The 21,815-nt window shown below is 48.0% G+C and overlaps 2 protein-coding genes and 2 non-coding genes across 12 annotated transcripts in view; 3 read left to right on the top strand and 1 right to left on the bottom strand.

Moving 5' to 3' along the window:
- The first annotated feature begins 642 nt into the window (after positions 1–642).
- The window catches only part of LOC137484828 (paxillin), a 59,051-nt gene continuing 37,878 nt past the window's right edge, over positions 643–21,815 (top strand). Inside the window, exons 1-3 of one of the 6 annotated variants that reach the window (XM_068208955.1) lie at positions 643–787; positions 976–1,096; positions 11,541–11,556. In XM_068208955.1, coding sequence (XP_068065056.1) covers positions 1,007–1,096; positions 11,541–11,556 — 106 coding nt within the window. In that variant the 5' untranslated portion in view covers positions 643–787; positions 976–1,006. Of the gene's footprint in view, positions 788–975; positions 1,097–2,317; positions 2,372–9,043; positions 9,272–11,540; positions 11,557–17,194; positions 17,329–21,815 lie in introns of those variants that run through there. The other 5 variants (XM_068208956.1, XM_068208958.1, XM_068208954.1 and 2 more) reach the window with 5 other exon arrangements.
- SIRT4 (sirtuin 4) lies at positions 3,000–10,578 on the bottom strand. Of its 4 annotated transcripts, none has more exons than XM_068208963.1 (6): positions 10,454–10,578; positions 7,956–8,461; positions 7,027–7,321; positions 5,717–5,920; positions 5,124–5,287; positions 3,000–3,115 (listed from the first exon to the last, which is right to left on the bottom strand). In XM_068208963.1, the coding sequence occupies exons 2-4, from the start codon at positions 8,453–8,455 to the stop codon at positions 5,768–5,770; spliced, it is 948 nt and encodes a 315-aa protein (XP_068065064.1). In that variant the 5' UTR covers positions 8,456–8,461; positions 10,454–10,578; the 3' UTR covers positions 3,000–3,115; positions 5,124–5,287; positions 5,717–5,767. The 4 variants fall into 4 exon arrangements, with proteins under 4 accessions (XP_068065064.1, XP_068065065.1, XP_068065063.1 ...); XM_068208964.1 differs by having other exon boundaries at positions 10,458–10,479; XM_068208962.1 differs by lacking the exon at positions 10,454–10,578 and having other exon boundaries at positions 7,956–8,488.
- On the top strand, positions 12,122–12,262 carry LOC137485035 (U4 spliceosomal RNA). Its single transcript, XR_011005161.1, has one exon. It is a non-coding gene; the product is annotated as a U4 spliceosomal RNA (small nuclear RNA).
- LOC137485033 (U4 spliceosomal RNA) lies at positions 12,898–13,038 on the top strand. The gene has a single exon (XR_011005160.1). It is a non-coding gene; the product is annotated as a U4 spliceosomal RNA (small nuclear RNA).

Raw genomic sequence — 21,815 nt, 5'->3', positions numbered from 1 at the left:
TGAGGGTGGGGCTGCTGAGGGTGAGGATGCTGAGGGTGGGGCTGCTGAGGGTGAGGATGCTGAGGGTGAGGATGCTGAGGGTGGGGCTGCTGAGGGTGAGGATGCTGAGGGTGGGGCTGCTGAGGGTGAGGATGCTGAGGGTGAGGATGCTGAGGGTGGGGCTGCTTAGGGTGAGGATGCTGAGGGTGAGGATGCTGAGGGTGAGGATGCTGAGGGTGGGGCTGCTGAGGGTGAGGATGCTGAGGGTGGGGCTGCTGAGGGTGAGGCTGCTGAGGGTGGGGCTGCTGAGGGTGAGGATGCTGAGGGTGGGGATGCTGAGGGTGAGGATGCTGAGGGTGGGGATGCTGAGGGTGGGGATGCTGAGGGTGGGGATGCTGAGGGTGAGGATGGTGAGGGTGAGGATGCTGAGGGTGAGGATGCTGAGGGTGGGGATGCTGAGGGTGGGGATGCTGAGGGTGGGGCTGCGGCTCCCGCCCTCACCCTCCCCAGGCCTCTCGGGGCGACCGTCCCTGCCTGCCCTCACCTCCCCGCGGCTCCTCAGGGCGCCCTTCCCGCCTGCCCTCACGCTCCCGGGGCTCCAGAGGGCGCCCTTCAAGCCTTCCCTCAGCCGCCCTCGCCTCGGGCTGCCCCCGCGTTAGCCGCAGCACAGCTGTCCCTCTTCCCCGGGGCATCGCTGTGTGAGGGTCTTGAGCCGCTTGGTGCGCCTTTCTCCTGAGGGTCTCCAGTGCGCTCACCCTGGGAAGCCTTTCCCCTGCCCTGTTCCCAGTCAGGAGCTGCAGAGGAGGAGGTAATGTCAGCCTGGAAGGCAGGGAGCCCCTCTGAGGGACAGTATCTGCCCCACTTTCCCAGCCCTGCCAAGGTCCTGTGCCAAAGCTGCCCCCCACCCTTGGTACCGGTTTTGCTGGCAGCGGTTTTTGGAGGTGTGGGTGAACTCCTGGGGCAGGGTCTACACACACACACCCTGCTTGCTGGCAGGGCATGAGGAGGGCCCTGGTTCATCATCAGAATGAGCTGTTCCCAAACATGGAGCACACCCCAAGGATCTAAGAGTGCTCTGGGAAATGAGAAACAAATGGAGAAGGAAGAAGCTGGCTTGGCATGTTATTGCAAGGTACTTGCAATGCCTTCCTTCTGAAATGTATCTTTGAGGGCATTAGAATGACATTGAGAAAGGATAGAGAATTGCATTTAGTTCTTCTTTTCCTTGAAAAGGGGAGGGGATTGTGTCACAGCCAGACATTCCATTTTATGGTAGATTGAGTCCTGGTTTTGTTGCTTATTTTTCCTCAGGTGTTTGTGTATGTGAATTTTCTGGAAACTTTGAGTGCTTGGAGCCCTCCACAGAAATCCTGAGGATCCTGGATGCAATCCTATCATATGGTCAAAATGAATCATTCTTAGGGCTAGAAGAGCAAGATGAGGTCTCTTGTACTCACTCACTAGCTTAGATGCCCTGAAATTACTGTTTGTAGAACAGTAAAGCTCCTAAGTGAATGTTATTAAAATCCCCTTGTGATAAACCTTATTGTAGAGGGAAAAAGTAAAATATCATCACTATCTGGAAGGAACACTGCACTTTCAAGCTGTATTATCACAAGTAGGGAAGATTGCTGGGGTGCATTGGAAGCATTTCAGAAACTTCGTATGAATTTTACCTGTAACAGGAACTCCAGATTTGAGGTGAGCAGTGTATCTACTCCTGGCATTCAGCATTTGGAGCATGCTAGCATTCCGTAGATAAACCAAAGAGACAGATAAAGGCTCAAACTGATTCCATATCTGTCTTACTCCATACAGATTTTATAAGCCTGCATTTATGTTTGGTCCCTTCTCATTTCCATGCTGCTTTGATGGTGTGAAAGACCCACCATTAAATCCAAACATTCCCCATCCATAGGGAGCCTTCCCACATAATGCAGAGTGTCAGGCCCTAATGAACAGCACAGGTGGGGAGGCTGAAGGGGGTGTGCAAAGCTGCTCATTAGGGCTTTGAGGAACGTCGTGGGAAGAGTAAGAGCAGGGCTGGTGAGTGCCTGAACTGCCAGCGTAGGGGGGAGTACAAGGAGTGCATGAAGACCTACCATGCTGGCCTGCACTTCTGTTCCAAACCAGAAAAGGACTGCCTGGAACGCAAGGTATCCCTGTGCTCAGCAAGGGGGAGCTCTGAGACTCTACACAGCACCACAGCTGGTGCATGGGATGTTGGAGGGAGAGCAGCTCCGTGGGCTCACTGCAGAAGTGAAGTCTCAAGTCTCTTCTCTTTTCTCTATTGTTGTTTCCTATGCCAAGATTTTTCACTCTCTGCAGGGAGAGCTGAATTACTCTTAACTACATGGGCATTGCACAGATGAAAAAGAGTGCTCCAGCTGAGGTGAGACATGCAGAGAGCAAACAATTCTGCTGATGGTAATGATCCTGTGTCAGTTTCTGTTTGGGCCTGGAACCAATTCGAGACACTGGCACTGTTGCTCGTCCTCTTCAGGCTCAGCTTCTCTTTTTCTCTGCCATTGTCTAGTTAGTGGTGCAGAAGGGAAGAACTGCACTGGGGTACCCTTCCTTGGTGGGAAGGGAGATGACAGGGAGCTGCACACAGAATGGCAGGAAGAGTCTGGAACAGTGGTTTTAAAGCCCATCTGGCTTGACTTTGCTGTTTCCCTGCCTGCTGCAAAGGCTGGGACAGGGCGACATCCAAGGCAGTCCCAGGGGAAGCGGCACACTCTAGATGGTAGATTTAGTCACCTGCACGCCACTGAACCTCCCAAGTTCTCCACGCCCAGGGTTTTGGGTCATTTTCCAGAAGTAATGATCAAGCCGGTGTGTCAACAGGAGAAATCTGACTGTAAGATGTGGGAGGCTGCACTTACACCAAACCCTCTGGGCCATCTGCATTCTGTGCTGCCCCCACTGGAGCTCAGTATGTGAAATACCTTCCTCAGGCTGCTGGACTCAATTACAGTTTGCTCTGAGAATTTGCCCAGAAACAAAGACAAGATTTGCCAAATAGGAAGTAACTTTTATTTGCTTTGGGTAACTCCAACCCCACTTTCAGAGGAGCAGAAGAAAAATCCATTATAAGGTACTCTCAGCTCCGCTATCCAAGCTTCAGGAGGAACAGCTGTAAGAAAAGAGAAGCGCAAAAGCTGTTGATTCAGCTAATTTCATGTCGTGGCTTTTGGTATAGGAATTTTAGGGTCTCTCAGGCATTTCTCACGTGAGCAAACTTAATGGTATCTTGGGGAATATGTTAAGAAGTGACGTGCTCTGATCCTGTTCTAAAAGAGGTCAATTTTAGTAGTGCTGGATCAACTTAGCAGAAAAAAGAAGGAACTTCTTCATCTCAGCCTCATATAGTTGTTGTAGATATGCTCATTACCATACAGTAATAAACAATGCACAGGAAATTTACTATTATGTTCATTTATTCTAAATCATTGTCCTGGTGGCTTTAAAGTACAATCAGTGGAGAGCTGGGGTAATGACTCATCTGAGACTGATGCTGAAGAGACATCCTAACTCCTCTCCCACAAGCTCAGCTGCAGAACTGGAGAGGAGGCAGGGGTAGATGTGGGAGGTTTAGTTACCTGTCACAGAACTCATTCCAAGACTTTAGACTGCTTGGCAATGCTCCCACACCTTCTCAAAATGCTGGCTCTACTGGCACTGAACATGCAGCCTCTGGTTTTGACACACCAATGTCGTGTAAGTTTCAAGGAGGGAGAGAAGATGATGTGGATAGTGAGAAACTCAGCCCCAGCTCCTCTGCTAAGGAGGAATCAGCATCTTTTCTTACAGGAAAAGCCCCTACATGAAAACATGGTGTATGTGGAGATTCTGCTGTGCTTTAGGCATGATTTCTGCAATAGCTTTGGTTGGTGGGACAGCTGTACTGTAGACAGGGCAGCTAAAGATGGAGAGAGCTGTGTGCTTTGCTCACTGCCAAGCAGCAGAAACCCGAGTCATTGGAAAGTGGAGTCACCATTCAATGAGAGCAGAATGCAGGTGGAGTCCTGAACTGTTCTTGCTTGGCTTCAAAGTGAAGCCAAGCATCCTTGGCATCCTGTTTCCAACTGCTTGTTACAGTTCTTGTCAAAATATTAGTCCAGGACATGTTACTTGGAGTGGGAGGGGGCACTTGGAAAACCCCAACAATTAAATCCTTCAGAGCTAGAAGAGGGGGAGCGGTAGTTTCATGAAGAAGGTCAGGTCAAAAAGTTAGTGTTCTAGTTTGTGCCAGGTTCTGTATTTTACTCTGGATACAGTTTGATAGAGCTTACAATGCCATCCTAAGGATCAACAAAAAAATCACTACGTGGTAGTGATGGATCTTCTGTTAGGAGTGTGGAAATTGCACCTTTCAACAGAGATTACCTCCTGAGGGAGACCTATTGTACAGATTTAATTATATTTCTCTCTTAATTCATCAGCTGCTAGTAATTACAACCTGCATTTTTGCAACAGAAAAACAAAGCATAAACTGGCTACTGAGAATATATCTAAATAAATCATGGGAGGGAGAGAAAATTACAATGCAAATAGTCTCAATCTTCTAAACAATTTTAATTGATTCCATAGCTATTCATTAATTAAATAACATCTTCAAAAATGCATTCTGGAAAATGTAGTGGCCTCACTGAAAGTAGTGCTGGTCAGATTAGCTTCAAGTAACTCCTCTGGCATCTCAACAATATTTCATTTTTAAAGGGGTCAGATAGGAAGGAGTTTACCTTGTCAACCAACAGCTGAGAGAAATACTGACTTCCCCTCCTTGCTGGAAGATGTCAGCCTTATAGCCTGTGCTTCCAAATAATCTGTTACAAGAGCAATGCTCTTGTTCAGCTTCTATTTTGAACCTTTTTTCTTTTAAGTGACCACTGCAGTTCCTCTTGCCTTCTTTTCCTTGCACACTCTGCAGTATCCCACCAGTGACACTGGATCCCCCAGCAGTCCCACATCGCCCTCCCGTGCTACAACCTCAAATTACCTGGTCAAAATCCCTGTCCCCCCCTTCTCCTCGGGGGATAATTATAAGAAAGATATTTTGTCCTCAGACATGGTAGTCCAATTATCCTGTCCTAGTGAATGAAAAGGCACTGTTTAAAACAGCAAGGTAAGGCAAAAAGTACTTTTTTTTCATCCTCATTCTGTTTCCTGATACGTGGAGATGGTTTCAGTGGAGAGAACTGGTGAGGCTGACACGTGTGAGACTTGCTGCCCTCTCCTGGTGCCCTCAGCACTGCATCTCACAGCTGCCTCTTGGATTGGAGTTTTCTCCTTTCTGAGATGAGTCCTGCAGGAGAGGAAGAAAGAAGCTTTATCGACTGAATTGATGATTTTAAACAGCAGTGTTTGATTATGATTAGCTGGACCAACTCAATCAGGAGCAGCTTTTGAATTGTCAGTTGCAAAGGCAATGGTTGTGATCAGGTTCTCTGGAACTACAGGTGATCCCCTGTAGTTTCCTAATAGTAACAAATGGATTAGAATTCTACACTACTGAGTCTTCTGGATACTCCTACCCAATTCCCGGGGAGTGCTAGCACTTACTATGTTTTTTGTTTATGATCATGGGAAACAGTGTCATGGCCCATCAGAGCACACCAATTACAGATTAAAATTTACATCCACTTTTTGGTGCAGCGAGCACATCTCAGTCTCAGCATTTGCTAGGAACCCATATTATTACCCTGAAAGGTGACTGACCAGGGAAGGTACTCACCTTGTAAAAATAAGTTTAATCCTGATAGCTACTGAAGCTCAGCTGGTTGGGTCATGTGCAAACAATCAAAGGCAGCAGCTCTCCACAGCGGGAATTCAGCTTTAAGGATGCAAAGTGATCTAACCTGGTGGGCCCAATGTTAAGAACTGCAATTGGCAGCTTCTTCTCCCGAGCAGCAAGAGCAAACCTGTAACCAGAGTACACCTGCACGAGTACCAGAAAACAAAATTACAGGCAGCTTAGGCAAAAGAGGAGTTACAGAAAGGAATATAATAGTTGCCATTGGCAATGGGAAAAGGGCTGTACATACATGCTGTGTTAGGCAGCTGCACTGAGCTCAGGTAGGAAATGTCTTTGTTCAGGAATGCATAGAATAGAACAGTTTTTAACCTCTCTCAGTGAAGGATTTGCAGTTTCAGAGAAACTGAAACTTCAGAGCAGATTGAAGGGAAGTGTCCTTGTCTTTTAGTAAATCTCTGCAGCAGTTTTTATTAGTTATCACAGGTACTTAAATGCTGCACTTTGATGGTTCCTGCATGGCCCAGCTTAGGTAGTACAAGAACAAACTTAAGGCATTTCAATCATTCCTGTACAGAGGATTATAAGCTTAAGAAGTGCAAGCTCAAGGAATTTGTATCCACTATCCTGAAGCCAAGAGAATCACAATCAGGCAGCCTTGGTTTTATCTCCTTCTGAGAGGTGTTAAGAGTAAGGGTTTTTTTTATGTAACAGGACTTGTTCCTGGAAAAAATTATCTTACATAAACACCATTACAAAAGCTTTTATGGGTTTAGAAACCCCTGTTGTTTAGCTGCCTACCTTATAGATAAGAGGCTACATTGTGATACAAAGGACAATACCAGGCAGAAGAGATATTTCAGCTCTCTTCTTGAGAATTTAATAAAGAATGAGAGGTCCTAAAACCTGGTATTTTAGACAGTGTGCCCTGAGGCCTAAAAAGCTACCAAAGGCTAAAAATTTCAGGTTAAAAAATGTGAGGAATTAATTGTGTCAGGTAGGTATCTTATTATTATGCACAATTGTGACCTGATGGAGGAGGCAGCAGAGAGAGGTCTGAATGGAGGCATTTACAGCAGCATGAAGTAGACTGGCAAGAGAGTGACAGGGAAGCCCAAACAGGTCACCCATAAAGCCAGATTCCAACCAAGGTAAAAATAAAATACAAAGAAGCTCTGCAAAGGCTGATCTGATCCACAAGCCATTTGTAGTCCTAAGCTGTTGCACCAAGGATCATTGCAGGCAGAGTAGCAGCAAAGTAGGAATGCAGTTTGGGAGGCAAACCTACTTACCTGCATAGAGGATCCAGCTATCAGCATGGAGTCTGATTCTGCCAAGCGTTGGTGTACAAAACTGACTTTTTCCTGGCTCACTGTGTCTCCAAAGAAGGTCACATCAGGCTTCAGGATTCCACCACATTTACGGCAGGCTGGGACTTGGAAATCGCGCACCTGCTCGTCCGTCAGGAAGACATCCCCATCCGGAGCCACACCAAACGCTTCAGCTTTCCAAGTAGGATTCAGAGCTTCAAAGTGCTCCTGGAGCTCAGAACGCAAGATTCGGTCTCCACAGGCCAAGCAGAAAACCCTGAAATTCAGAGCAAAGTCTTAATGGAAAGTTTCATGTCAGCTGAAGATCTGGAGACTCTAACTTGTTCCTTAGGAGGCCTGTCATGATTTTCCACATTTATTTACCAAATAGTACAGGTCATGGAGATGTCTTTCTACTCTGTTGCTTTGTAGGAATGCTCTAGAGGAAGTGCTTTCAACCCTGCCATGCATCCTCTCTCCCAGTTCATGCTGTGCTTTTTCATTTAGAAATTTTGGGTGATCCCAGACAGGCTGTGATGGCCCTTCTCTAATATACATATCCCGTGCAATTCTGGCACTATCTACTCTGCATAATCCTTGTATCCTCATGATCCCCTCATTCTCTTTACTAAGAGGACATTTGCTGTACCAGGGAAAGGGGAAATGGATGCAGGTTTCAAGGAAATGGATCTAAATAATGCTCCAAAAAATGGAGTGGTGGTCATGTTTCTTAAATACTGTGCTGTGAACAGCACTGGCTTGTGATCTTATTCTCTACCCCAGCCCAATACCACCTTTGTGCCTGTCATCTCCAGGAACGCAGCGTGGACATTTTGCCTCCTTTCTCAGCAGCTGACACTGCAGCTGCCTGTCAGTCACCACTGACAACCGCCCTGTGCCAGCAGCTGTACCTGTGTATGCAGCCGTGCAGCTCCGTCATGCGCTGGCTCCCAGCTTTGGTGTGAAGGGCATCCACGTTCTGGGTCACCAGCCAGTGCAGCTTGCCCAGCTTCTCCCAGTCTCTCAGTACCAGGTGTGCCTTGTTTGGCTGGTGGGAGGAGAACTGGGGCCAGCCCACAAAGTTCCTTGCCCAGTAGCGCTGCCGGGCACTGGCGCTGCGGACGAACTCAGCGTGCTGGACTGGCCGTCTGTCTGTCCTGGCATAGAGCCCAACGCCCTCAGAGCGGTAATCGGGGATCCCTGACTCTGTGGAGATTCCAGCTCCAGTCATTACGAACAGCCTCTTGGAGTTAGAAACAAAGCGCTGCAGCTCCTCCACTTCCGCGGGATCTGGGGGAAGACAGGCTGGCACGAAAGTCAGGTTTGGAGAGGCTCTGGATATAGAACGGGATCTGAAATGATGCAGTCTGACAGCCCTGAAAATGCCAGACCACTTCCTGGCAGAGAACATGTTCAGCTAAAAGACAAGAACAGAACACATGCAGGTAAAAGAAAGCAAAAACCACGTCCTTAATGCCATTTGCTTGCGATTCTCTGGGAAATTATGCTGTTAAGTATTCTTTGCTCTCTTTTTTGAAAAGAAACAAATTATTTTGGAAACATAAACTAAAGCCCACCATCTAAGTATGTTCTTTTGGAAGAGGGGAACACTGAGCACAAAGTTAACAACTCTGACTTGCAGGGTTCCTGCTGTTCTACCCTGGTGTGAAGGATGGCTGCCTAAGAGGACTTGTAAAGAGCCCAGAAAGACCTGTGCATGCAAAGGCTTTCCTAGGTATGTGCAGCAGGCCAGAGAGGAAATGGCTGGAAAGCCAAGCACCTCACCCCAGAGGCACTGGCTGGTTCCTCCCCAGAAGAGACCCTTGTTCTGCATTTTTAACATTCTGCCTGCTCCAAATCAGTCTTTTATATTTACCCCATTCTTTATACATGTTGTAGGAAGGGAGAGAAAAACAGCCTTGAAATGGTTTTGGTTTTTTTCCTGACAAAGGCCTTGACTGGAGTTACTCCTGTGTGGCTTGTTTTGGTTGGTTTTTTTGTTTTTGTTTTTTACAAAGGCCTGGTGCAGAACAGGCCTTGAAATGGGACTGAAGATGATTAGGGCACTGTCTAAATGCCTCTGGCACCTCCTCTTCTGTGGGTGCCACCTCCCCAGCGTCAGTGGGGAGTTGGGTGGGCACTGCTTTGCTTCTTCAGTAGACACAGGGGCCTTCTGAGAGAAAAGGGATCATCCAAAGTGTTTGGGGCAGAAGGAACTGCCTGTCAGGTAGGAATGGGAGGGACACCCTGCTTTAAGGGAGGAATGACATGCCCTGCTGGAGACAGGCAGGATGGATGGCTTTGCTGATTAAGTAGCCTGGAATTGTGTGCAGGACCTGTTGAGACATGAGTGGGTGGGTTTGGACTTTGATTTTGTTTGGGCTTTCCAGCAGTCTGCAGTTCTTTCTCTATTTCACTATTTCACTATTTCTAAAGTATTTTTTCTGGGCCTTGCTATGGTTTTGCAAACAATGTACAAAAAGATTTGAAAGCAACAGTCCTGAGAATTGACTGTCTGGTATTTCTGCCTCCTTAAATCTCCCTAAGCAGGGAGCCTTGTACAAGATGTGGAAGACAGAGGAAGAACTTTACTTACTGATGAAAGGGGACGATCTCCTGAACACCTAAACTTCAGTTATTGCTCGGTTTACTTTAAGACCTAGTACTGGTGGGTAACTGAGGGCTTAGATACGTCTGAAGTTTAGGTGTTCAGCTCCAAGCATTGTGATACTAAATTGTTGCTAGTAGAAAAGGGTAGATTTGGCTCAGTCAGTCTTCAGTTCTCAAAGCTTTTTGTCATCATCAGTTAAAATGCAGGGATGATTGGACAGACTCCATAGTCTGAATTGTTTTTTGTATCTAAGCAGTGATTCTGTTTGCAATGATTTTTGCTTTGTTTTGCTGTTTAGCAGGAGTTGTGTTGTGCATTCCCTCTAAAGAGGTTTAATTTCCCATATGAATTAATTAGAAGGGACAAAGTCTCCCAATAAACTAATTTGAGAGTAACTTGTGTCATGATGCTCCCCAAAGGCTGTTAAACCAGCTTGATGGTAATTAAATTGCTTTAACTGATGAAAACTCTTCATTCTTGCCCCTTATCATCAAAAGATCTCTCAGAAGGAAATGTTCAGAGGTGAAATGAAATAGAAATGTAATAGGGGTTGGCCCACAAGAGAGAAAGGTAAAATTACAGATACATTTAGATACATTTGAAAGCTGCTGTGAACCAGGTAAGGACTATGGAAGAGAAAATGTTAAAGGATGGAATATTTCTTGTCAAATACGAAGCTGCTTTTAAAATGAAAGTATTCAGATTAAAAAAAAAAAAAACAAAACATCAACAACAACAAAAAACCCACAAAAAACCGAAAACCTACTTTACATAACAAGTGAAAATCTTCAAACAAACCCACGGAGATCTGAGGCTAGAGTTTGTTTTTAGCACACACCCAAGATGCTCCACAGGAAAAGATCAGGCAAGGTTAAAACAGAAGATGAATAGGATCCTACAAAAGGCTAGAGGCCAGAAATCCAAAGGGACCCCCGCGCCATATGGACCCGCACGTGTCTCTTGTGCTGTGATAACGGCGGGGACGGGGTGACAGCCGAGCCGAAGCCGGCTGATGGAAGAAGAGCGATGCGGTGAATAACGCTGAACACTCACCTTTCATGCCGCCGCCGCCCGGCCGCGGAAGGACAGGGCTGGCCTACCGGAAGGGGAGCCCTCTGGGAAATGTAGTTCACGGGGAAAAAAAAGCACAGAGACTACAAATCCCGTGCGTCAAAGGGGGGCAGGGGGGCAGTCAAAGGTGTCCCCAACATCCTAACCCCTGAGACACTTTGAAAACGCTCAGAGCTTCATAGCAGCCCTCAAGGAAACGTGTGAGGTCAAAATCCGAATTCATTTGATACAAATGCATGTGATAGCTGTGATAAAATGCATTGTAGATGCTTGTCCTTATAAAAGATGTGTTTTCCTTTAACTGATATTAACATGTTTTATGCTTAAAATGTGACTAAATAAATCATGGAAGAAAAGTTCACTGAGGGCTGTTAAAGACATGTCTAGCTTGGAAAATAGGGCAGTGCCAACCTGTCTGCTGCTGGCTGTGCACCCTGGCAGGAACCCATGTTTTTGCCTCTGCTTGGTGCAGGTTTCAGTCTCAATAATCACCTGATAATTTGTTTCATTTGCCTGGCAATAAGGAGTTTGCATTTGGTTTTGTGGTTTTTTTTCTTATTTTTTGTTTTGTTTTGTTTTTGTGATTGTTTTGTTTTTCTTCAAATGAGGCTAATATTTCTGAGGAACAAATAATATGGGGAAGGCCAGACTGCTGTATGGTAGCAGCCTGATGCACTGGATGCCCAGCAGTCTTACAGACAGAGGGCTCTTTCTAAAGATTTGGGCTGCTTTTCAAATGCATTCACCAAAGAGCTGTTGCTAAACAGTTCAAACCATTGCAGAAAGTTTTAATCCATTGTTTTTTCTCTTACAGTTATTTCAAAGACCAGGTGAGCCTGAGCGTCTGTGTAGTAGTGTGTAATTCTGTGATCACAAGGAAGAAGCGCGTCCTGCTCGCTTGGTGTGCAGTGCCACCCTGCCTGTCCCTCTGCCCCGGGCTTAGGTGTGGAGTGCAGCCTTGGTTTTAGCAGCGTCGTGAGTCTAAACGACTTTGAGTGATTTAAACTTTAGGAGTTTAAACGTGTTTTAAACTGTTGGGTGATGACTTTGCTTTGGGGGCACCCGGCAGACGCCGTTTCTCCCTGGTGCTCCCCGAGAGTGCCCTCCCCGTTCCGTGCGCCCCCTCTCGGGTGGAAAACGGCGATTTTTGGCCAGTGCCCCCGGGTCGAGCAGCGCTCATTACCATAGTGCCCTCCCGGCAACCTCCGCGGGTCCCGGCGGTGCCACCGGCTCCCGGTCCATCCCTCCGTGGCCTCCCGGTGCATCCCCGGCCGCCGCGGGGCGGCGCGGGCTGCGGGCGGGGGCGGCGGGCGGGGGCAGCGGGCCCGTCCGCACCCGCTCTGAGCGCAGCGGGGGCGCGGCGGCCGTGGCCCCGGGACGGCGCGGGGGCAGGGCAGCCTTGCGCAGTGGCAGTATCGTAGCCGATGAGGGTGTTCCGAGGCGCGATTATTGCTAATTGAAAACTTTTCCCAATACCCCGCCATGACGACTTGAAATATAGTCGGCATTGGCAATTTTTGAGAGCCTCTTCGGAGGCGGATGTTGTGTGGTCCAAAAAATAGACATGTGGAGAGAAGTAAGCGGGTACCGAGTTTAGCATCTCGATCTCAGAAGTGCGGATCACTCAGCATGCGGGTTACTCCAAGTCTGGTTTCACTGACCATTCCTCCTTCAGCATCTTTGAAAAGAGAAGATAGAGACCGAACTCTAAAAATCTAAAAAATCTCAAAATCTAAAATCTAAAAGCGCGCTCAGTTAATTAAACCGTGTCTGTTGCTGGAGCAGGTGGTGGCGATGCTCGTCAAGGACTCGTGCTGGGATGGGGCTCCCCGGCGCTGTGGCCGCTCGGGGCTGGCTGGGGCTCACGGCCCGCGGTGCCCGGGCCCGGTACGGCGGGGATGCGCGGAGGGAGCCCCTCGTTCCGCGCGGGGCTGCCCGCCGTGACGTCACGCTCACTTTGCATATCCCTCCCAGCAGCCTTCGCGGGTGCAACGGGGGCCCAGAACGGAGGGCAGAACGGAGCGCCCCGGTCCCGGTGGGGCGCGGGGGGCGCGGGGCGGGCGGGGGGCACGGCTAGGAAGGTGCAGGCAGGAGCGGGCGAGCGGTGCGACTCGCCGCGACCTTCGCGTCAGCCCCGGGGCGAGTGGTGGCAGCGGCGGGCTAGCCCAGTCAGCTTTGCGCAGTGGCAGTATCGTAGCCAATGAGGTTAATCCGAGGCGCGATTATTGCTAATTGAAAACTTTTCCCAATACCCCGCCATGACGACTTGAAATATAGTCGGCATTGGCAATTTTTGACAGTCTCTACGGAGACTGAATACTTTGGTGAAAAAAAGATTGAGATCTGATCCAATTAACTTAATCTAAGTGTGTATGTCCAGTCCTATAGTACCTCGAGGCTGGAGACGTCTTTTACGGAAAATAGTATGGCTTTTGTTCTTTCAGCGCTGCTGGGGTTTGCTGCCGCCAAAACAACGGATTAATAAAATGAGGGCGCTCTTAACAAGAAAAGCTCGTTTATTTTTTTCTCAGAGTTACTGAAAAGGGAATCGGTCAGTGGAAACGGAAGTGGAGAGGCTTAGGTGCTGGAGAAAGGTTTCTGGAGTAGCTCTTGTTGAGCAGGATCCTTAGGAGAGCTCAGCCTCTCAACAGGCAGGGAGGAATCTAGGGAAACTCTGAATCGTGCTTCCCCAGCTGCAGGAGTCCTCTAAAGCCCATTAGGGAACGCTTAGTGTAAAGTACTGTAAACTCCATTTTGTGTGCAGTTCTTTATTGACATCAATTGCTTTAAGAAAAAAAAATACAATAGAAAAAGGCTCCTTATTATCAAAGAAATCACAAACCTTTATTCTGGAAAAAGCAGCTGCTGGTGCCAACTCCTATTCTATAAGTAAACCCCATCCTTTCCTTATTTGCAGCAATTGAATAGCTAGGCAGACCCTGCGGAGGGAGACTAATGACCAGTGCACACCAGCTCTGCTGAGGCTCTGCTGCAGCTGGGAGCAGCTGCCCTCTGTCACTCTGTGTGAGTGAGATGTACCTTCTGCTGCTGACAGCTTGCCTCTGACATTCTCTGTATGGGCAGAGGATCAGATCCACGTGTGCCATCCCGATGCTCCCACCCTGCCGGTTAGACCTTGAGCTGGGCAGCTACTTGAAACTTTGGTAGAGTAGAAAATTTAGTAGTGAACATCAGTGTTTCCTCTTAATAATTACTATTATTTTTTTAATAACAGTCAGTCATGCTGGGGTATTATACACAACAGTGACCAAGAGTGACGGTGAAACCTCATAGATTGCCTTTGTCCCCCCATTTGTTCCTATTGCCAGCAATATCAATTGAAATCAAACCCTGAAGCATAGGGATGCCATTACCCTTTGGCAGAATAAGCCACACTGGTAAATAGCAAAGGATATGTAGTTTGCAGTAAGTCATACACTTCAGGTAATTTCTTGATTCTTATACACTGTGTTGATAAGTATTGGATTTATCACTTGATTGTTTCTCATCTTTGCTGCCAGATTTGTCTGTGATAATGCCTTGGTGTGGTGCTTTCAATCTGCACTGCAAAGTCATGTTCTACATCTTATACCAGAAACCAAGTTTGTTAATTTTGCTGTAATAGATCCTTTCAACAAGCGTGAAGTTGGACCTCGAATGTGGGAGTTGCATGCTGTGATTTACTGCTATTGCCTAAAGCTCTGATTGAAACTTTTTCCTTGCATTCACCTGAAGAAGGAGCAAAATCCCCTTGCATGATGTTCATGGGGCACAGCACAGAGGACAAACACTGCAATGAAGGCGCTGTCATTGCTCTGCAGTTTCAAGTCACTCTCTGGAAAGTGCACAGGTAAGTTCTAAGCATGCCTCACAGGCCAGTGTAGCTTTATTTCTCTTTTCTGACACAGGTCGCAAGTAACGATGCTTTTCTTTGCTGGTATTATGAAATGAGCTTGGATCACTCCTCTGTCTGGCAGCCAGTCTGAAATGACAGGGCACAGGTGGACAGTTAATCCATCAGCTCTGAGGGTCTGTGGTCAGTGGGTTAAGCTGCCCTTTGAGAGACTTGGTTGTAACTGGTAAATGACTCTTCAACAAGAGGGAAAGATGCCTTGAGCAAGTACTCTGGACACAGATTGTGTGGAGTCAGGAATGCTCTGAACACGGATTGTGTGGAGACAGGAAGCCCTAAAGTTCAACATTTTGTTGATGTTAACTCACTGTCTAACTTAATTTCCAGTTCCCAGCCCTGATTCCCATCTGCAAATGGGGGTGGTAACTTCTTGTTACACCTTCTGTGAAAGACAAGGGTAGATCAAAATGTCTCAGCCACAGGGCACAGCATAAGAAGAAGGCCTGTGCATTTCTAGCAGCAAGCAGGTGTTCGTGAGTCAGGGAGAGTCTGAGCCAAAGAGCAGGTAGATGATGAGGAAACAGGAGTTCAAGGCATTGGGAAGGACAGAGCTTGAGCCCACAACACTGAGAAGCTGCCTTGGCAGCTGGGGTTTTAACCTGCCCCTACTCCTTCAGCTCTCATGGGAGGGTTAGGGACTGGCAATTTTAAGTAAGAAATGTCAGTGTGTGAAAAATTCAGTTATGAACAGCACCTGGCTGTGAGCAGGTTGGTTTTAAAAGCAGGATGCCTAGAGGATAGTATCACTCATGGGACAGCCCTGCCTTCCCACCCCACCAACCCTTTCAATGCAGTGCAGAAGCCATAGGCAAAGCTTAGGAAACAATGACTTTATTTTTTTGTTTTTAACACTGAGCATCTTGAACACAACCCATTTCTTGCGGGTGCAACCCTAACTGGTTCTATGACAGCTTAATTTCAGCCCTGAGACACAATAGAAACTGCTTCCTTGATTTACATTCGCTTCCAGACTCCCAAAGGACACTGTAGGAAGCTGAAAATAAAAACTGCATACCAGGCTACAATACGAACACAGCACAGTAGGCACTTTATTTATGCAGAGGTAAAAATACGACTCAAGTTGAGGCACATGCTTGTCACATGTTGGTGGAGGAAACATGCAGACCCCAGGAAAGGACATGTTTCTAATGACTTTAGGTCTGCTCTGTGACCAGTCAGCGCTAGTGGTTCATGTTGCTCCGCCTGGGGACGTGCATCCTGAAGTTGTCGTTGTATAGCCAGTGATGGATTTTGAGAAAATTTAACAGTCCCTCCAAATAATGTTTTACATTTTGCTGAGGGAGACCAGCAAGGGGGATGTCAGGTGAAATCTTTAGCATGGATGGTGAGGCACGCAATGAAAGTCTTTACTTACATTTGTGTTGTACTTAGATCTCAGTAAGGATATTATTTTCTGACAACCGTATTTGGAGTTAAAGCTGGTATTAATTTCTTGGAGGTTTTTGACTATTCGTAAGCATTGGCTGGGATGAGGGAGATATTTCCCTGCCCCCCTAGCGATAATTCCCATTAAAGCATGACTTAACACAGGAAATAATGATGTCTGACTTGTGCTAGCAGGGGAAACTGGGCATGTTTGTACCTAGAGAGTGAAAAATACAGCACTGGAGATTGCTCACAGCTGACCTCACAGTCTCTGTTTAATGGAAATACAATTCCGTAATCTCAGCTCAACAACAGGACATGTGCTGTTCAGTCCTGGGAACATTCTCTGACTTGGTAGTAATTTTGTAAGGAAAAGAGCTACAAGAGTCATGTTTCCTGGATCCTCGGCAGTTCCCACACTGATATTTTTTGGTGTGTCTCTCATCAGATTAAGAAGTGGACATTTGGGCTGAGCAACTGCATTTACTGCCATGTCAACTTGGCTGGAGCACAGTGGGAAACAGCAGCTCTGATGAGGGTTGAGCTGTGCTGTGGCTCAGACAAAGCGAGGACTTTGCTGCCGTGGAGTGTTGTTTTATAGACGTTTGAAAGGAAAAGCATGTGGGAAATGATGGTTCAAGATCATCACTTGAGAAATCCAGGCGGGCTGTTATAGTCTTTGAACACAGTAAAGGAGAGGTAGCTGGTGACTTTCCTTTATGGTGGCCATAGCGTATGGAAAATTGTTCAGGACAGATTTCTGCTGCCCAGCTTCCCTGGGATGGGGTAAATCAGCTGAGGCTCTGAAATGTTTGTTTGAAGGTTTTGGGGCCCAGCCCTACCGCAGCACCCAACAAGCCCAGCGGGGCCGCATCACTGTCCCGGGAGGACATTCCTCTGGGAAAGGTCCTGCTCCTGCAGGGAACAGCGCGGGGCTCGTGTCGCGTTCCCGCTCAGTCTCGGACACGCGTGGGGCCTCAGGCGAGCGGGCCAGCCTTCTCCCCGGGCAGAGCCCGCGGGCGGCGGCTCTGGGCGCTGCCGCCTCGCCCGGTGTTCCCGGGGCCGTTTCCCGGCCGTGCCGGGCAGCGAGCCCGCTGTCCTCTCCGCGGCCGGGCTGGCGGCTCCCGCGGCGGCCGCCAGGGGGCGGCGCGGAGCGCGCGCAGCGGGGGCGCGCGGGCGGGCGCGCGCGGGGGCGGGTCGGCAAAGTTGCGGGATCTGGGGCGGCGGCGGCACCGGCGGGGCGGGAGCGGCTCCGGCTCCGGGCGCGGCGGCACCGGGCACGACGGCACCATGGACGACTTGGGTGAGTTCCGAGCTGCGCCGGGCTCCCCGCGGCGGGGGCCGCCTCCCCGCCGCGCTCCGGGCGGCGGCGGCCGCGGCCCGCCCGGCCACGCTGCGCCCCTCGGCGCCGCGGGGCTCGGGCCGCGCCTGTCGGCGTCCGGGGACGTGTCGCTCCCCGCGCTCCGCGCCGGCCAGTCCGGCTCCCCGCGCTGCCGCCCGCACCCGGGCCCCCGCGGCTGGGCTGTCCCGGGGCCGCCGCCGCCCGCACGCAGCCTGGGCAGGCGGTGGCAATCCCGGCCGGGAAGGGCGCCCTGCGCTCCTGTGCCCGGAGCAGCGTGGAGCGTACTCGGGTTTCAGCAAACATCTCCTCCCCTGCCCCGCCGCAGCCTCTCCAGCCTGTTCTTGGGCGAGATCTGAACTTTGCGCGGGTATGGAGTGGGGAGCCCTGGGGGGATAAGCGGAGCTTAAGCCGCGCTCGGAGCTCATCCTTGTCTTCCCACTGCTTCTCCCAGGTGTGCTGCATTATACGGTTTCCCCCGAAACCGTGTAATGCAGAAATGTCAGGCAACTGGTCTCAAGGGAAAGATCTAGAGAATTTGAGTTCCTTTGGTACCAAGCCGGAAAGGGTGTGGATCTGCCAAAATCCCTTGTGCTCTGGGAGGCATTAGGACGACTGAGTTCCGCTTATGAAACTGATTAAATCAGACACTGGGGAGGGGCTGTGATCCCTTACTTCCATCCTACCTTTAATAGAAACCAGACGTTCTGTTGACATATAGTCCAAGAAAATTGCAGGTTTATTTCTGGACCTCGAAGCTCACATTACGGTGATGGCATAAAGCTGGTGGTCACACCTTCAGTAAACAGACTTTGAATTGGGCTAATGATAAAACTTAAAGGGTAAGGAGTCCATCTGCTCCGTGGCTTTCTGGCGAAAGGTCTGCCCATGGAGGATTCATCCTTGGGGAGTGAAACCCTCTGCTTCAGTGAAGTAGCTGTTGGTGGAAACAGAAGTAATTTCTACTGCAGCTTCTTCTCATGGTTATTGTTCCTTTAAGTGGAGACAGCTCTGTTTACCTTTTCTCATATCCCTCATTCTGGTTATCTTTTGGAGATTTGGTGCGAGTTCCTAGCGTGTTGAGGAATGCATTGCTAGTCAGAACAGGATTCACCCAGTCTGTGTATTGACTTGATGAGTAGCCCTTCGAGGTGAGCATACAGGTCTGCACAGGGCCAGTTTAGTGTCTCGCCAGCATGCTCTTCAGTAAACCATGGGAGCCTCACTGTGCCCACTGCAAGAGCTGCATTCCTAAACAGTGGTAGTGTGACTTCCCAGTTGTTGGAATAGGCTGCTGCAGTCCCTTAACATTTTTTCTTTCCTCTGTAGGAGAATTAGAGTTGAACTGCAAATAAATTGTGAAAAAGATCTGAAATTGTGCCTGGTTTGTTTTTCTGAGCTCTAAAATGTATTGGGACAACCAAAAGTTAGACCTTTTAGTCTGAGCAACTTGATTTCATCAAGTCTTAATTACACTGCATCTGTCTCAGTTTTTGTGCAGCCTTTCAGACTGGACAAGATCTAATTAACAGTAGGCAGCTGAACAAAAAAGTGTGACCTTTTCTCTCTCTAAGCTTTTCTATGGTGTACAGAATTCAGCTCGGAAAAGCACACCAGCTGTTTTCCCTCTGCGAATCACTGTTAGCCCCAAAATGGCTCACTTACTGCTCTAAAGCCATTCACCTTGGGATGCACACATAATGGAACTGTGCTGTGCTGGTACAGCTCCCCTGAAATAAGTCAGACTTTTGAACTCAAGTGAGAGTTGTTTGTTTTTCTTTCCTCATTATCTCTGGGTGGATTATCTGAGTTGTGGATTAACTGTGCCATGGATACAGACATCTGCACTGGCTCTGTCCAGAGTCAAGCTGGTTAGGCAGGACTTGGTTCAGGCACAGTGCCATGTGGACAAAGCTGCTCTGCTTCCAGCGACAGTTTTGGCCCAAAAGGAGTTTGGTATTGAGCTGGGACTTGTAGGTGTAGAGTTGATGTCAAGTAAAATCAGCTCAGATACCTCCACACATTGCTTTCTGAATCTGTGTGGCACAGAAATGAGCAGTGAGTGAAGAGCCTTGCTGGGCATGAGTGAATCCCTCACAGACCATTGGTGTGTCTGTTCTTAACTCCTTGCCTTTATTAAAAATCTCCTTCCTTTTCCCAGAGCTGCAGGATTTGATCAGTGTGTACATGTCCACTGTAAAATGGAGGTCCAGAAGTATCTCAGTTTCGTTCTTGGACTGGAGAGTTTATGAAATATATGAGAATGGATTTGTCTTGCTTTGAGGATTAATTTGGAGTTGAAAAAAATCTTTGTTCCCTTTTTACCCCCTCCCCCGGTGTTGAAGAAGCTCACAGAGGAAACTTTCTGCAGGCTGGAGCTGTGCACCCTGTTGTTCTGGAGGAGCCTCTGTGGCACAGGACACACAGTGCTGGGCTGGATGTAAACTAGAACAGCCCGTGGTGGGAAGGGGGAGGAGAGCAGCTGGCCAGGCTCGTCCAGATTGTCTCCCTCCAGTCCCTCTGAGGAAGCACATTTTGCGGATGTGCTTGGAGTTTGACAGGAAGTTTGCTGAATGAATTTGCCGTTCTGCAGTGCTGTAAATTGGCACAGAGAGTACAGCTTTGTCCTAAAGACTGAGAATCCGGATTTGGGGCTCTTGCCCCTTTCAGGGGATTGCCAAAGCACAGCCTGTGCTTCCAGCACACGAGTGACTATCCACACATGCTTCAGACAATCTGCGATTCTGAATGAGATGCTGAGTTACTGGTTCTGTGGTGCTACCTTGTCTAAGTAGTATGAGGGAACAGATCCATTAGGATCTGCTTGTTGCAGAGGAAGAAACCTTATTTGTGTAACCTGTCATGTATTTATGGCAAGAGGAGTAGGAGAAGAGAAACTTTACATTTGCTTTAGTCGGAATACTGTTTGATTTTGACTCCAAAAGTTTTTTACAGTCTTTTTCTGGAAGGGTTGTTTGCAAATACTACTGGGAAACCTTTTGGTAATTCCAGACAGAAATGGTGTGGCTTTTAGAAGCTTTCATTTGATGAAATTCTCACTTCTCTACTGCTATTTTTTTGTTTTGTTTTGTTTTCAATGGCTTCAGATATTTTTAAACTGGATTTTCCAATTGAAAACAAAACAGCATTCACTGGAGCTTGTAAAAGGTGTTTTACAAAGAAGTTATATCTGTTTAATGGGGACGTGTTTATGGCAGTGTTTTGTCTGTCCACATCAACTAGATTGTGAGCTGCTTTTTTTAGGTGTGCTTGCTCACTTCCAGAAGGATTTTTCTTTTACATAAGGTTTTTCTAGCAATTTGACTTCAAAATTCTGGGTGCACAGTTCAAGGGCACAAGAGATTTTGCTTTATTAGTTGTTTTCCTCTGTTTTAGGAACTCTAATCCACCCTCTCTTCAGTGTTTAATCCTCTCAAGATTGACTTTAAAGGGAGCAATCTTGCCATTGATTTTTAATAGGAGTGTGGAGGGAGGTGCACGTGTTTCCATCTGTCATCTGTCCTAACATTTGGAAGATTGCTATGCTCTGTAGGGTGGTGCTGTCTGTCGCTTTCCAGAGGGGGATGCTTGCCTGTTTCTGACTCAGTTCCTTTAGTTTGGGAGTCATATGCTGTGGGTTTTGGGCTCACTTGACTAAAAGTTTGCTGTGAAATTGCTTATGGTCAGCTACGCCCAGGAAATGGTATTGGGGTGAAGCGCTGGTAAAGTAATTTGGTGCCTTGGCTTTCTACTGGCTCAGATTTCTGAGTCCTTCCTGCTGCTGGGCGAGGAGACTGTAAACAGAACTAATGCTCTGCACAATGGGGTTCTGACTTGTTTCAGCTCCTTAGCTGTTGTGACCCCTTGTAAAACAGGGACTTCATTGTCCTGAGCAACTCAGACAGGGAGTCCTCTGCCTCAAGCAGTGTGTGATGCAGAGAGAGGCTTCTTTTCTTGTTGCTCTATTTCCACGGAAAGGCTGGACTCTGTGCTGTCTTTAGCTCCTTTGTCCCTCGCTGGGAGAGGTCAACTTACCCTAAGTGTTCAGCTGCCCTCCTGGTTAAAACTGATCCTCCGATACCATCTCTGCCACTAGAGAAACAAGTGGGAAACTTCTCATACATCTTCATCGCTCTCTCGTTCTCTCTCCCCTTTTTCTTTCCTTCCTAGGGAATCACAATACTTCAGTTTCTCTGGACCCCTTTTTCCTCACCTCTTGCCCTTTGAAGTCTATCTATTATATGAAACAAGTTGTGAAACTGTAGAAATGACAGCTAAAATTTTAAAGTCTGGCAGCAGAACAAAGACTAATAATGCACTTCTATGTAGATCAGAGCTGGTTTTCTGATCTGCTGCTCAGACACACAGACAAATCCTTTATAGTAGAACTCTGTAACTAGGGGGGGGGAAAAGCCTGTCCATGGTGACAAAACAAATCTGTTTGACTCAAA

This window comes from Anomalospiza imberbis, chromosome 18 (genome assembly GCF_031753505.1).
Source record: "Anomalospiza imberbis isolate Cuckoo-Finch-1a 21T00152 chromosome 18, ASM3175350v1, whole genome shotgun sequence".
Lineage (NCBI taxonomy): Eukaryota > Metazoa > Chordata > Aves > Passeriformes > Viduidae > Anomalospiza > Anomalospiza imberbis.
Note: the sequence above shows the minus strand (reverse complement) of the source record. Positions and strands in the feature narration are given on the sequence as shown.